The sequence below is a fragment of the Aplysia californica genome, unplaced genomic scaffold (assembly GCF_000002075.1).
Source record: "Aplysia californica isolate F4 #8 unplaced genomic scaffold, AplCal3.0 scaffold00819, whole genome shotgun sequence".
Classification (NCBI taxonomy): domain Eukaryota; kingdom Metazoa; phylum Mollusca; class Gastropoda; order Aplysiida; family Aplysiidae; genus Aplysia; species Aplysia californica.
In genome coordinates this window covers 113,759-126,378 of record NW_004798089.1, presented here as the reverse complement: position 1 = coordinate 126,378, position 12,620 = coordinate 113,759, and the positions used below count along the sequence as shown (strand labels likewise).

Sequence of the window (12,620 nt, the reverse complement as noted above, 5' to 3'; positions counted from 1 at the left end):
AGGAGGAGGAGGAGAAGGAGGAGGAGGAGGAGGAGGAGGAGGAGGAGAAGGAGGAGGAGGAGGAGCAGGAGGAGGAGGAAAAGGAGGAGGAGGAGGAGCAGGAGGAGGAGGAGAAGGAGGAGGAGGAAGAAGAGGAGGAGGAGGAGCAGGAGAAGGAGCAGGCGGAAGAGTAGAAGGGGGAGGAGGAGAAAGAGGAGGAGGTGAGGAGGAGGAGGAGGAGGAAGAGAAGGAGGAGGAGGAGGAGGAAGAGAAGGAGGAGGAGGAGGAGGGAGGTGAGGAAGGAGATGAAGAGATATATAAGGACGTTGAGAGTCGGGGGAAGGGCGGGAAGAAGCTATTACATTTTACAGAAGAAAGATACTGTTCACTCTCTTTCCTACATAATATTGTGAGTCTATAATATTGTCACGTATCCCATTGACACAATTTGAAATACGTAAGAGGCAGGCTACTTCTATCCTGCCGGTAAGAACTGACTTTCGTCAAGTGGGCAGATCGTCCTATAATAGGAAAAAATGAGAAGCTCGATAAAAAAAGATTAACACAGATCTAAACTAAAATGTGACTGCAGAATGTGACTGCAGAGTTAAAGGACCGGATAAATGCACTGATGCCGATCAGAAGGTGTGTCTCGTGCAGACCCTGTCGCCTGACATGACTCTGTGAATAGAACATATGGACACTTTGTAGACACGAAGAAGAATAAATCATGTGCTACATGCATATTATTTGAAACAAAACAAAAAAGTTTTCGGAAAGTGGCAGTCGCAAGGTTCTGCTTGCTTTGTAGTTTTTTCCATTTTGTTTTTGTTTGTTTTGTTTTGTTTTTCTTATGTATTTAAGAGCTCTTAGACTCGATTACGGCAAAAAGCAAGGCAGATAGGTCATTTGACATTTAACTGGGATGATTTTTTTTAAACTATTACCTTGGGGGCGCATCCCTTTTGGACCATTTTATGTACTTTCTGATTTCTTTTAGACCAGTTGAACAGCTAATTTTATTTTGCCAGGTAGTAATCGGACTAAATAACGATTGTAGATATATACGGCATCGAATACAAGTTGATCAGTGATTTTGTTTTGGTAAGTGGTTTACGGCGCCCGATACTGCATAAGGTCATAATATGAGCGCACGAAACACTTCCAAACATTTCCAGTTCGGTAGGAATACATTTTGAATTTTGCCTGGGTGGTGGCCAAAGACTACTCTTATCGATTTTGGACCACCAAAGGATCTTTAATGTGAGCAACTTCTATACGAGACCTCCGAGATCCCCCCCCCCCCCACCCCCCATATCCGAGAAGCCTAGGTATTAGATCTTACCAACCATAAGATCTATGGTGTAGCTGAAACACAGCAGTAATGAGCCAAAAAGTAGCAGTTGAAAGGCTGCAGACAGAGTCAGGAGCTCAGAGGCAAAAACAAAAAGTGGGGGGGGGGGGGGGGGGGGGGGGCCAAAAAGGAGCAAAAGAACAGGATTAGATCGCAGGAAAGGAGAGGAAAATTTTAGAAAAGAAAATTTTTCGTCGCTTTCAGGTTTCGAACCAAGGACTTTTTGAATGAGAGGCGAACACCGTAACCTCTAAAACACGAGAGCCCCCACTGATCAGTGAAAGTGAAGGAAAAGTTCAACTCTGCCAGACACACCAACATGATTTCACACAATGCTGTGTGTTTCGCGCGTGCTGTTTTTAAACTTGTCTGGTTAACTGTCCCATTGGAATTTGTGTGTGTGTGTGTGTGTGTGTGTGTGTGTGTTTATGCTTGTGTGTATGTGTTATACGCGCGCGCGCATGTGTGTGTGTGTGTGTGTGTGTGTGTGTGTGTGTGTGTGTGTGTGTGTGTGTGTGTGTGTGTGTGTGTGTGAACTTGCTTCCAGAATAAACAGATCTTGCTCTGGCAACTAGAGTTTTTGACGTCTCTAGTACACGCACAGGTCACACCTCAGTGTGTATAACGTTGTAGAATTTCCAATGCTTTTATATAGAGCAGAGAAACAAGAAAATTAGACAGACAAATGTTTATCTTAATATATCCCAAACAGACAATGAAAGTTCTGTTTCTCGGAAATTCATCTCAAAATGAATGTGACGATCAGAACCGAACCATAATATTTAACCAGTTAAACATATCATTCTGACGAGGCAGATAAGCACAACACTTTAGGAAAGGAAGAGTGGCTACTATCTATTGACATTACAAGTTTTGAGCTATTATTTTATTTACATAACTCCTTTTACCAGTTGTTAACAAGGTCTATAACTTGAATGTTAAAAGTCGTTTTCAGTTCATTTTGGACAAACTACTATAAATCTACAAGCATAGAAATTAATGGACGTGCTATTTATTTACCCCCGCCCCAAACACACACACACACACACACACACACACACACACACACACACACACACACATACACACACACACACACACATCTGCCCATCAAGCTTGAAGGTCATTGTGGGCAAAACGTCCTGACATAATTAAGATAAAGAAAGGGTTAATTACCAGAGACATTGTTTCTGTAACATGTACTATTCCTTGTCTGATGTAGGACATAGGACGACAGTCTTTCTTTGGAAGTGTCTACGGGGGCTTTTATGAATGTCTGTTCAGTTGTGTGACACTGCTGGTTCTTGAATACAAAAAATTGCCTAGTATTAACAATTTAGGGGGGGGGGGTCACTCGGACTCGCAACCGTAAGGTCGTGGGTTCGAATCCCGTCAGGGGCCCGACGTTGTGTCCTTGGGAAAGGCACTTTACACGAATTTTCCTCACTTCACCCAGGTGGGAATGGGTACCCGGCTATAGACAGCGAAAGATCTTGTCAGTTTGTTAGTGTTTGAGCGCTTAATCAGCTGCTTGCACTGTATGCTTCCCGGGAAGCTGAGAATGTTTCTATGGTCTGCTGGGGTAATAATATAGTGTAAAGCGCATAGAGCCTGCTGTTGAGCGGGGATATGCGCTATACAAATGCTATCTATTATTTTTTTTTATTACTTCTGGCCTCCAAGTTAATAAAGAAAATCACACACATTTTCCATTTGACCTTGGAGGGTAGAACAAAATGCATGTTGATTTTCATGACGCTTTAAAAAAGGTGTTTTGCATTCCATATACTCTTGCTGTAGGTTTTGTTTTTACCTAGACGGCAAGACTATATAAGCAGAGCATACCAACTGACCAACACGTTTGACATCCCAACGAAATCACAGGTAAGAAGCAGATTTCAATGCTGTCCACCCTCTTTCTCTCTATCTTGCGGGTTTATGGAACGCTACGAAGAGGATAAATTTAATACTTGTAATCCTTTATTTTAAAATAAATCTTGTGCTCACATACTCAACTTTTCTACGTAGGCAGTTTGCAAGGTCCCTAAGGTTCTCCAACAACTTGGCTCTGTCGTATAGAAGGCTGGCGGTCAATTTAGTGGCGATGACACTGAAATAATCTTGCAGTGTTGAATGGTTGTTAAACATCACCACACAATTTATCTGAAAGGAGAGAATAAAAAGAAAACTGTTCTCAACAACTGCTCTTGAAAAAATGGTGTTCTCATGCGACCGTGGATCCATTCAATTCAAGTACTGTTTTCTTTCTTACATGGAGCGGGAGCGGGAGGGGGGGGGTGGTTCTAAATGCATACTTTAGATGTTCTTTTCGAAACAGAAAATGGAAGAAAATACCAACTACCGTATTTCTTTCATTTCATCTCTTACTATGATTGCAGTAGAGGTTTGATAAAGTTAAACATGATGAGCTTTTTAAAATGTTGGATGTGCTTAGTCTAAATAGGGTGTATTTCAGACTGATCAAGAATTTGTACTGAGACCAAAGCACAACTGTAAGAAGTGAGGGAGAGTACAGCTAATAATAATATAAATATATTAAAGCACGAGTTAGGCAAGGCTGCATTGTGTCGACAGACCTTTTTCACATATTCTATGTTGCAACGCTCTATTAAAATAAACAAGAAAGCCCAAGGCCAAAGTGAAGGAAAATATTTTTTTTAATAGTTATAGTGTTGATACAGTTTTAATCACAGATGCACAAAGGCTTTCAATTACTTTTTGATACTATTCTGACTGACATTAAACAGAAATGGCTATTGTTGAACGTTAAGAGAGCAGAATGCTTTGTAATATCTGAAAAAAGCAGTAAATCCCATGTGTATCCTCATAAGCAAAGTAAAAACATCAAACGAGTGAAAGTTTAAATAGTCAAATGTTTCAAAGCTATAAATCGAAGAATGGTAAGAGCTAAAAACCGTTTTAACAAAACGAGTCCAATTCAGACTAATGGAAACGTCTCAGTGACTACCTAATAAGGAGTTCTAACCGGCTATTTATTGTCACCTTCTTATACGGATGCGAATGCTGGACAGCTACCAAAATAGTGAAAAGAAAATAGAAGCAACAAAAGTGTGGTTTCCAAGAAGATTGTTGAGAATTTCATGGAAGGAAAAGAAACCAAACAAGGTAAAACGTAAAGAAACCCACGTTAGCCGCTCATCAATAAAAATCATTTTGGGGGAACCGAATGCAGTTTCTGGGACTCTTCAGTCGTCACAAATTGTTCTAAAAATAGAAAAAAATACAAGGCAAACGAGGCAATGTGTAGACCCAGAGCAATCTACTTGGAAATCCTGAACAGATGAATGACACAGAAAAAAAAACCAGGATAATAATACGACTGATAGATTTTTGGAAAGTATACGAGAGGAGAAATAAATGGCCAACCATTACACGTATTCCGATGACAGTTTGTGGTCTTGCACTGATGATGATAATGATGATGATGATGATGATGATGATGATGATGATGATGATGATGATGATGATGATGATGATGATGATGATGATGATGATAGCTGCATCTGAGCAGTGAAAGATTTCAAGTGGAACCTATGACACATGTTGTCTTTCTCTACTCACGTCCCCCACCCCCTCCTTTTTTCCACAATTTCCCCAGAATGGCTCGTTATCTCGCTCTCTTCGTGCTCCTCCCTGCCTTTGCCCTGGCTGTGGTGAACCTCAAGCCTTATGACCAAACGGCCAAGCGCATGTTGGGCAAAATTGACGCCAACGGTGACAAAACCTTGTCACGTAGCGAGATGGAGGCAATCGTAGGCGTGAGTACAAGGGTCCATTGAACGTTAAATTAAAATTGACAGTAGGTTGTCCGTCTTCTTTGTGATAAAAAAACTTGGGGCAATCTTGGTTAAGATGCTTCTTTAAGTAATCAACATCTAGCAATTTTTTTTTTCTTTTTCTTTGTTTTTTTCTTAAATCACAAAGAGGACGGAGAACTGTCAGTTTTAACCCCTCTCTCCTTCCTCTTTAGAACACATTTCTAATCTGCTACTTTAAACAAATCGACCTTTCAGGCCTACACTGGTAAGTTTTTCGTGGTGATACAGTGGAACGTAAATTCATCGAAGTTATCGAGCCTAACCTTCAGTTAAATTGAATCTGAGGGTTCGTTATAGCAAAATGAGGTCTTTGTGTAGATAATGACATGGACTGAGCAAGTAATGTATAATGTATTCGACTTTCTCAATCAAAGGTGGTTTTGTTTCATATGAGAGGCATTTTTGTTTCTTTGATGCCACACCAAAGAAATGCCGGTAAATTCTTGGAAAATACACTGAACTCGACCAAGCACATGTTGTACGAAAGGTCTTAAGTTCAAATGCACACCTGTGGCATATATCATCTATGACGTATTGTTTGCCGAGCAAGTTATGTTGCTGTGTATAGCCTAACATACGGCAACGTCTGATTCCACAAACCAGCGTGCAATCCATTACGTAGACCGTTGCCCAAACTAGCTTATCATTGTAATTTTGATCAGTTGCCGAGCAGTGTGACTCGTTGGTATCTCTACTGACGTTCCACGACCAAACCTCTTGTGCCCCCTCCCCCCAGACACACTCACACAGCACGTCAACACAGTCACTCACTACACTTGTGCTGGCCGCCCATTCGACCCCGACACACGCTAGACACGTTTGCGTGCCAACAAAGCATGAGCTAGTATGAAAGAAGGACACCAATTGGTCGCATAATAAATAAACAAAAAGCAAAGAGAATAATGATTCACGATGCAAATGCCAGGGATGATTTCCGGGATGAATCGAGTTCATTTCAGGAAACAGAATTAATGAGCATTGAATCCGAGCCAGCTCATGTGTTCGTGGAAACCAAGTTACTTTTATGATTTTAATGAATAGAAAAAGACAAGGTATACTATTATTGCTCAGGATGACCTGCCACGCATAATCAAAAAAGTTGAACTGCTTTGATTGTGGCGATGGGTTTTGTTGAAGAAGGAGGGGTCATCAAATCTAGATCTGTAACACTACTAAATAGCTATGAAGAGTTCTCCTTATCTAATCGAATCCATCTTCCATCTAATCACAGCATGCTGACACAAACAAAGACCACAAAGTTACTGGTGCTGAGTTCAACGTATGGGTCGATAAGCACATTCCTGCCCAGAGAGCAATCAGCCAGGCCGTCTTCAAACTTTTCGACACGAACAGCGACAACAGTCTCAAAAAACATGATTTCGATGTCTTCTTCAACCGCATGGATGCCGACAAGAATCACTCAGTCTCCCAGAGCGAGTTTGTTGCGTGAGTAGCATCTTCATTGGTCAGTTTAATAATCTGCTTTGTTGTCTACGTTTGTGTGTCCGTATATTTGTCGTTGAACGTATCAATCTATTGTTCTCTTTTTTTACATGTCTGTTTCATAACCTATCTATCTATCTATCTATCTATCTATCTATCTATCTATCTATCTATCTATCTATCTATCTATCTATCTATCTATCTGTCTATCATGAATCGTAATTTCAAGAAACGCCCTTTAGCCAGGCGTTTGGTTAGGTAGTGAATGAGATGTGTCCTTTAGGATGAAATTAAAGGAAGGTAAAGAACAAAAAATAGCAAGTGGCGCTTCTTTTGCGGATCATAGTGGACTATAGTTTGTTCACTTTCGTCTGGCCGCGGTTAAGACAAATAAAAGCAAGTGTCTCTGTATAATCTTTCCAGGTCTTTGCATACAGGTCTTAAACCTGAATAATCAACAGAATATAAACGCCCATTAATGAAACCTACTGTAAATTAAGGTTCCAATACTTTTTTTGTCTTGTTTGGTTTTCTTTTTTTTTGGGAGGGGGGGTTGCTTTTTGTTTTGTTTTTGTTTGCTGAATCATGTTTAAAAATTAAGGGAATTACGTTTTACTCTTAAAACATCAAAACATTTATATTTGCCTATTTTCATAAACACCACACTTTAAAACACGCCTTTGAAACACGGTCCACATGTGAATAACTATATTTCGAGACTGACCTGGAGACGTCTTGAAATGTTTTAAAAGAAATAATCTACACTGAGAGAGTGTGTGTAAGGGGGAAGGGGGCAGGGTAGCACATTGAAAAATCTGTAGGCTAGGTTACTGTAAATCATTCGGTGTAGTGATGCTGTAGCTGTACCAAGAAGGTGGTTTTCTAATATATAGCTCAAATAAAAGAACTTTATCTTACTGGATAGAGAATTTTTTGGGAAAACATTAGTTTTGGTTGGGTACTGATCTACAAGAGTGCCACGTAATGTAACGAGCACATTGGCAAGGCAATAAATAAGCAATAACGTAGTGTACACTAAATATAGTATGCCATTGAACCTGATTTTTTTCCTTAGATAAATAAAATCATCTTTGCTTGCCATTTTCTTTCCTTTTAGTTACTGGGTCAACATTTTCAAGAACTTGGAAGCCCAAGGCTAAACTGAAGATAGGTGAGTCATCCTGACGTTCTACAATGATGTTCAGTTGTTGGAAGACGCATGTTGTACAAGAAATTTGTTAATAAATTCATTTCTTTGTTGAAAACAGAACCAACGGCTTTGTGTCTACTCCAGAAATCCACAACTTACGTTTTGCTTTCTTTGTTGCACATGTTGTTCCTTGATAAGGTGCCAAACTCAGCAAGAGAGTTGCAGAAAATGAGAAGACAACTTTTGACCGTTGTCGAACTCAAAAACTTTGGGGCTTTTCTTAGTTTGCTAACAAACTTGTTCATTGCCACCAGTACCACTATTTAAACATCGTAGAGTCCTAGTTCATGAGAAGGACTTTGAATAACGAGTCTAGCAACGTTCCATTTATTAAGGAGAAGGGGGGGGGGTGATAGAAGGGTTCAGTTAGACATGTTTCATATGTCTTGTAACGCGGTGAAATCAGCTGGTCAAAATAATGCAGTCAAAGAAACAGACATTCTAGCGCCCGTTGGGCAAATTTTATATATTATTTTATTTTAGCTAAAAAAAATTATGTCAATTAAAACCACACCTGTATATGTGAACAGTACTGGAAAAACATGTATCGAATATTCGTAAAATGTACATTTGCAATGTCCAAGGACACTCAACTTTTGGGAGTCACCAATCTGTGGTGGTCACTTACTCACTTATCTACCTCTGACACCAGGCAACCTCACCTCCTCCAATTGCAAATATATCGACTTCTATACGAGAAAATTTAGTAAGAATATGAATGAGCACACTTGAAGATGAAACACATAACTCCACAACTGATAAAATTCTACTAACTTCTGATATCACTGTTTCGTGACACATGGATGTCACAAAGGCTCAAGGTAGAAATTGCCATATGAATTTAACAGCCAGATCAAGGAAATAAAAGGTGTTGAGCCTCAGAGAGAGAGAGAAAGAGAGAGAGAGAGAGAGAGAGAGAGAGAGAGAGAGAGAGAGAGAGAGAGAGAGAGGAGAGAGAGAGAAGGAAGGGAGAGAAAGAAGAAGAGTGAAAGAGAAAGAGAAAGAAAGAGAGACAGAGAAAGGAAGAGAGAGAGAGAGAGAGAGAGAGAGAGAGAGAGAGAGAGAGAGAGAGAGAGAGAGAGATAGGAGAGAGGAGAGAGGGAAAGTAGTGGGGGTTTGGGGGGGGGGGTACTTGAAAAGAGGGCGTCGAATGTAAAGAATACATGAAAATAAAAACTTTTGAAGAATAAGAAGAAAAAAGAAGATGAAGATTAGCAACAGCAATAAACACAACAACAACTACAACAACAACAATAACAACAACAACAACAACAACAACAACAACAACAACAACAATATCAATAACAATAACAATAACAATATCAACACAAGAAAGAGAGGGAACAAAAGCAAGAAAAAATGTCTGGGAATAAACAAATAAAATACATGTGCAATTATTGTTATCAGGTTCAAACAAAAAGAAAAACAAAGAGTTTCACACGATATTTGGAGCTCTTTTAAAGAAAGTGGCTATTCTCACCCGCCCGGAAGTTCTCGCAAGATCAACTCCTCCCCTCTTCTCTCTCTCTCTCTGTCTCTTTCTGAATACTGTCTATCGGTGTGGACGATCAAATTGACCAAAACAAAGTTAAAAAATAATGTTAAAACACAAAAGTAAATTAATTTGGTTGTCTACAAAGATGCTACGGCTATTGAACTTTTCGAATCGAGCCGAACTACGCGGGTCGCCATTTTGTTTTGGCCGGAAATTCTCGCGCTACTCCTCTCTCTCTTTCTCTCTCTCTCTCTCCACTGCCCACAGACAAAATTGTACGCTTTTAGTAGGCTACAGTTGTAATGGAACGTTTGTTCACGGCACAGAATTCTACAATTTTTCTGTTATCACAGTGTAGAATTCTGTGGTTTAGGGTGAATGCGCACCGGGTGAGAATAGCCACAAGACTCGCCTGCACTATTCTCACTCCGGGTGAGAATAGAGGTGGCCCTTTTAAAACCCCAGTCAATTGCTATGGCCTGAGCAATATGAGAAATAGAATTATTCTTTAGTTTTGTTGTTAACATTTAACGCTGTGTTTAACCCAAATGTCTCTGTGGTGACTTTTTAAATGGACTAGTCTTCGTGAGAGAAAAAAAAATCAATTTTAATTTCTTAGTATCTTAGATACTTAGTGTGCGTGGGTCAAGTTCATAGCCAGATGCCACAGATTTACAAGTAAACGTGATGTGACAGTTTAGTTTTTGTAACCTCGAGCGAGAGCAAGTTTTGGCACGATTATCTCTTATATTCTTTCCCTTCTGTCACGACGAATGAAGTTACAAACTTTCTTCTTCAAATCCTCGTTTTTCTGCGGTGAAGTGTTAGTAACTGGGGATAATCCTGGCAAACAAGGTAGAAAGAGCCTTCACCCTCACTAATTTCCTCCACGATCTGCAAAGCAATGATAGGGGCATGCAAGTTACAACCTAGAAGCGTCTTAAGGATCGCCCGGGGGGGGGGGGGGACTACACCTGAAGACTAACTCGCATGGTAGTGGACCAAATGTTACCAATTTGGACACATACAATAAGCATAAAGAGAAGTCTTCAAATCCGCAATCAAATTTGAGAAAAAGATTTGGGTACCATGGAGACGGCGACCATAATGGTTTTTGTTGACATGTATTATACTGTGAATACCTCACTTATTGTTCATGGAAACTGGTTGCTATTGTGCATGCTTGTTAGCAGACAACAGATGTACAAAAAAGCCTGTTGAACGTTTCCTAAACAAATTAGACGATTTTGTATGAACCTTTTTCTAAGGTGGTATTCATGTTTGTAAAAAATCCGTAAAAAATCCACACCATTAACAAAGTTTCTACTCCCTCTATTTAGAAAATCAATTGTGATTTAATGTTTAGTGTTGCATCTTTTTTTGATTCGGCGAACATTTCGTGAAGATTGGATGAAACATGGTACAGTTATTTTTAAAAAGTATACAGAAAAACCGCACTTTGAGAACGGGCAATAAAGAAAAATAAAGGATTGACTGTATGAGGAAATATTGGTGACTAACATGCCTTATATGTGAGAAAAAAGGCTTTAGATGGTTCTTAGGCGATGAAGTAGTAGTTGTCACTGAGACTGAATAAGCAAACAATAGCTACAGCTCAAAATCCGTAACTTAGATCCAAATCTGGACTTTCAGGGGGGGGGGGGCTGTTGCAAAATAAAGACCAACTCAGTGCTCCCTTTCGTATTCGGACTTAGAACTTCTACCTGCGTATTGTTTATTGTAGCAGGATCTTAACCAACTATGCCACTCTGGTTGATTGTGCTTTTCCAACAACACAAGTTACAACAAAATTCAAAGTGAGCTGCGCAATGGTTTTGTCGTAAGTTAAAAATTGGCTATTCGGACAACTCCAAAATGCATGACACATAACCTTTACTGCTTTCCTTAAAATTGCATTGATAATGGTCAGCTGTTCCTCTGTCCACATCCAAAGGTTCGAAGAAATAGTTGTAGCCTGTACATGTGTCTGAGCGCATCACCTGTCACATTCGTTCATTGGAATATTTCAACCATTTTTGGACAATATGATCCAAACAAGATAGGTTCCGATGAGTATACAGCAACAATCGAAACAGGAGATGGGGAGGTATGTAAGAAGACATCAGTCAAAAAAACCACTTACAAAAACAAAGTAAAGTTGTTCCCGCATCCGATCCAGACATTGGGGATTGCCTTGTTAGTGAGACAACTTCCTGGGCCTTCGGGGTATTGTGGTAGGGTGGCCAGTTCCTTTCCACGCCTCCTTTACTTCCCCATCTCGAAGTCAGGTACCCATTACTGCTGGGTCCGAACAGAGGCTTGGACCCGGACTTTCCGCTTCGGAGACAAGCTCACTAATGGCTGCGCTACCCTACCCTCTTACAAAAATAACAATGGCCAAAAAAAAAATTCCTTTCCAGTCCGGTTAAACGTATCGAGTACACATATTATATTGCCTCCTCTTAATTATATTTGCAAGAGTACACGTATATAATTAACTGACATTACACAAAATGAAAATATAAGGTGAGGTCCTGGATATGGAATAAAATGTGTCTCGACGTGTTACAATCAGGCACTTGTCAATTTTGGGGCATATAGAGTTATTAATACCAACATTAAGCTTACATTTAACGTTTTAAAAAAAGTACCTATCCATCTGAAAAAGAAAGTCAATATATTTGCTAGTGAAGGATGTGAGGTCGCCCTGGTATGACAAGTAAAATTAGCAAGAAAATGGCTGCCAAGGTTAGGTGGTTTTTAAAAATTGAGTATCCTTGAAAACTAGATATTTACATTTTGTGTGCCTTTGATGAACGTTTTCGAGACTGTCCACACAGAAATGAGTCTTTAAAAGGACATAAAAGGTGTTAAGACAAGGAAATAGATTTAAAAAATCATCCGAAAAAGAATTGCCCAAAGCCCAGAAAATTACCAGTTTTTATTATTTTTCTGTTTCGTTGTTTTGAAGAACGCCTGATTTTACTAGGCAGCCAAGCTAATGATTAGATAAAGAAGAGCGTATAGGGGTGCTGGGGACACAAAGACAGACGATGATCGTCACGTACGAGAGATTACTGGCTGTCCTGAGCATAACACGGCCTCAGTGAATGGGGCAGAAAGCATTCAGGAACGAAGAAATAATTTACCATTACCAAGACTCAGTTTTAATGCAAACATGTTTACTAGAATAAGTAGCAATCCCAGGTTCCTGCTTCCTTTTGTTTTTTTAAAGGGGAATGGGAAGGTGAGAATGAGAGAGAGAGAGAGAGAGAGAGA

General features: G+C 39.8%; 1 protein-coding gene across 1 annotated transcript; it reads left to right on the top strand.

The window, feature by feature from the left end:
* Positions 1-4,937: 4,937 nt before the first annotated feature.
* On the top strand, positions 4,938-7,906 carry LOC101861914. The gene is made up of 3 exons (XM_005109825.2): positions 4,938-5,133; positions 6,425-6,639; positions 7,754-7,906. Exons 1-3 carry the CDS (start codon positions 4,975-4,977, stop codon positions 7,794-7,796), a joined length of 417 nt encoding a protein of 138 aa, XP_005109882.2. The 5' UTR covers positions 4,938-4,974; the 3' UTR covers positions 7,797-7,906.
* The last annotated feature ends 4,714 nt before the right edge of the window (positions 7,907-12,620 follow it).

Bases quoted from the DNA above. Each gene is read 5' to 3' on its own strand.
- LOC101861914 (XM_005109825.2), top strand. From the start codon at position 4,975: ATGGCTCGTTATCTCGCTCTCTTCGTGCTCCTCCCTGCCTTTGCCCTG. The intron at 5,134-6,424 runs GTGAGTACAAGG...ATCTAATCACAG, and splicing joins AGATGGAGGCAATCGTAGGC to CATGCTGACACAAACAAAGA. The intron at 6,640-7,753 runs GTGAGTAGCATC...CTTTCCTTTTAG, and splicing joins TCCCAGAGCGAGTTTGTTGC to TTACTGGGTCAACATTTTCA.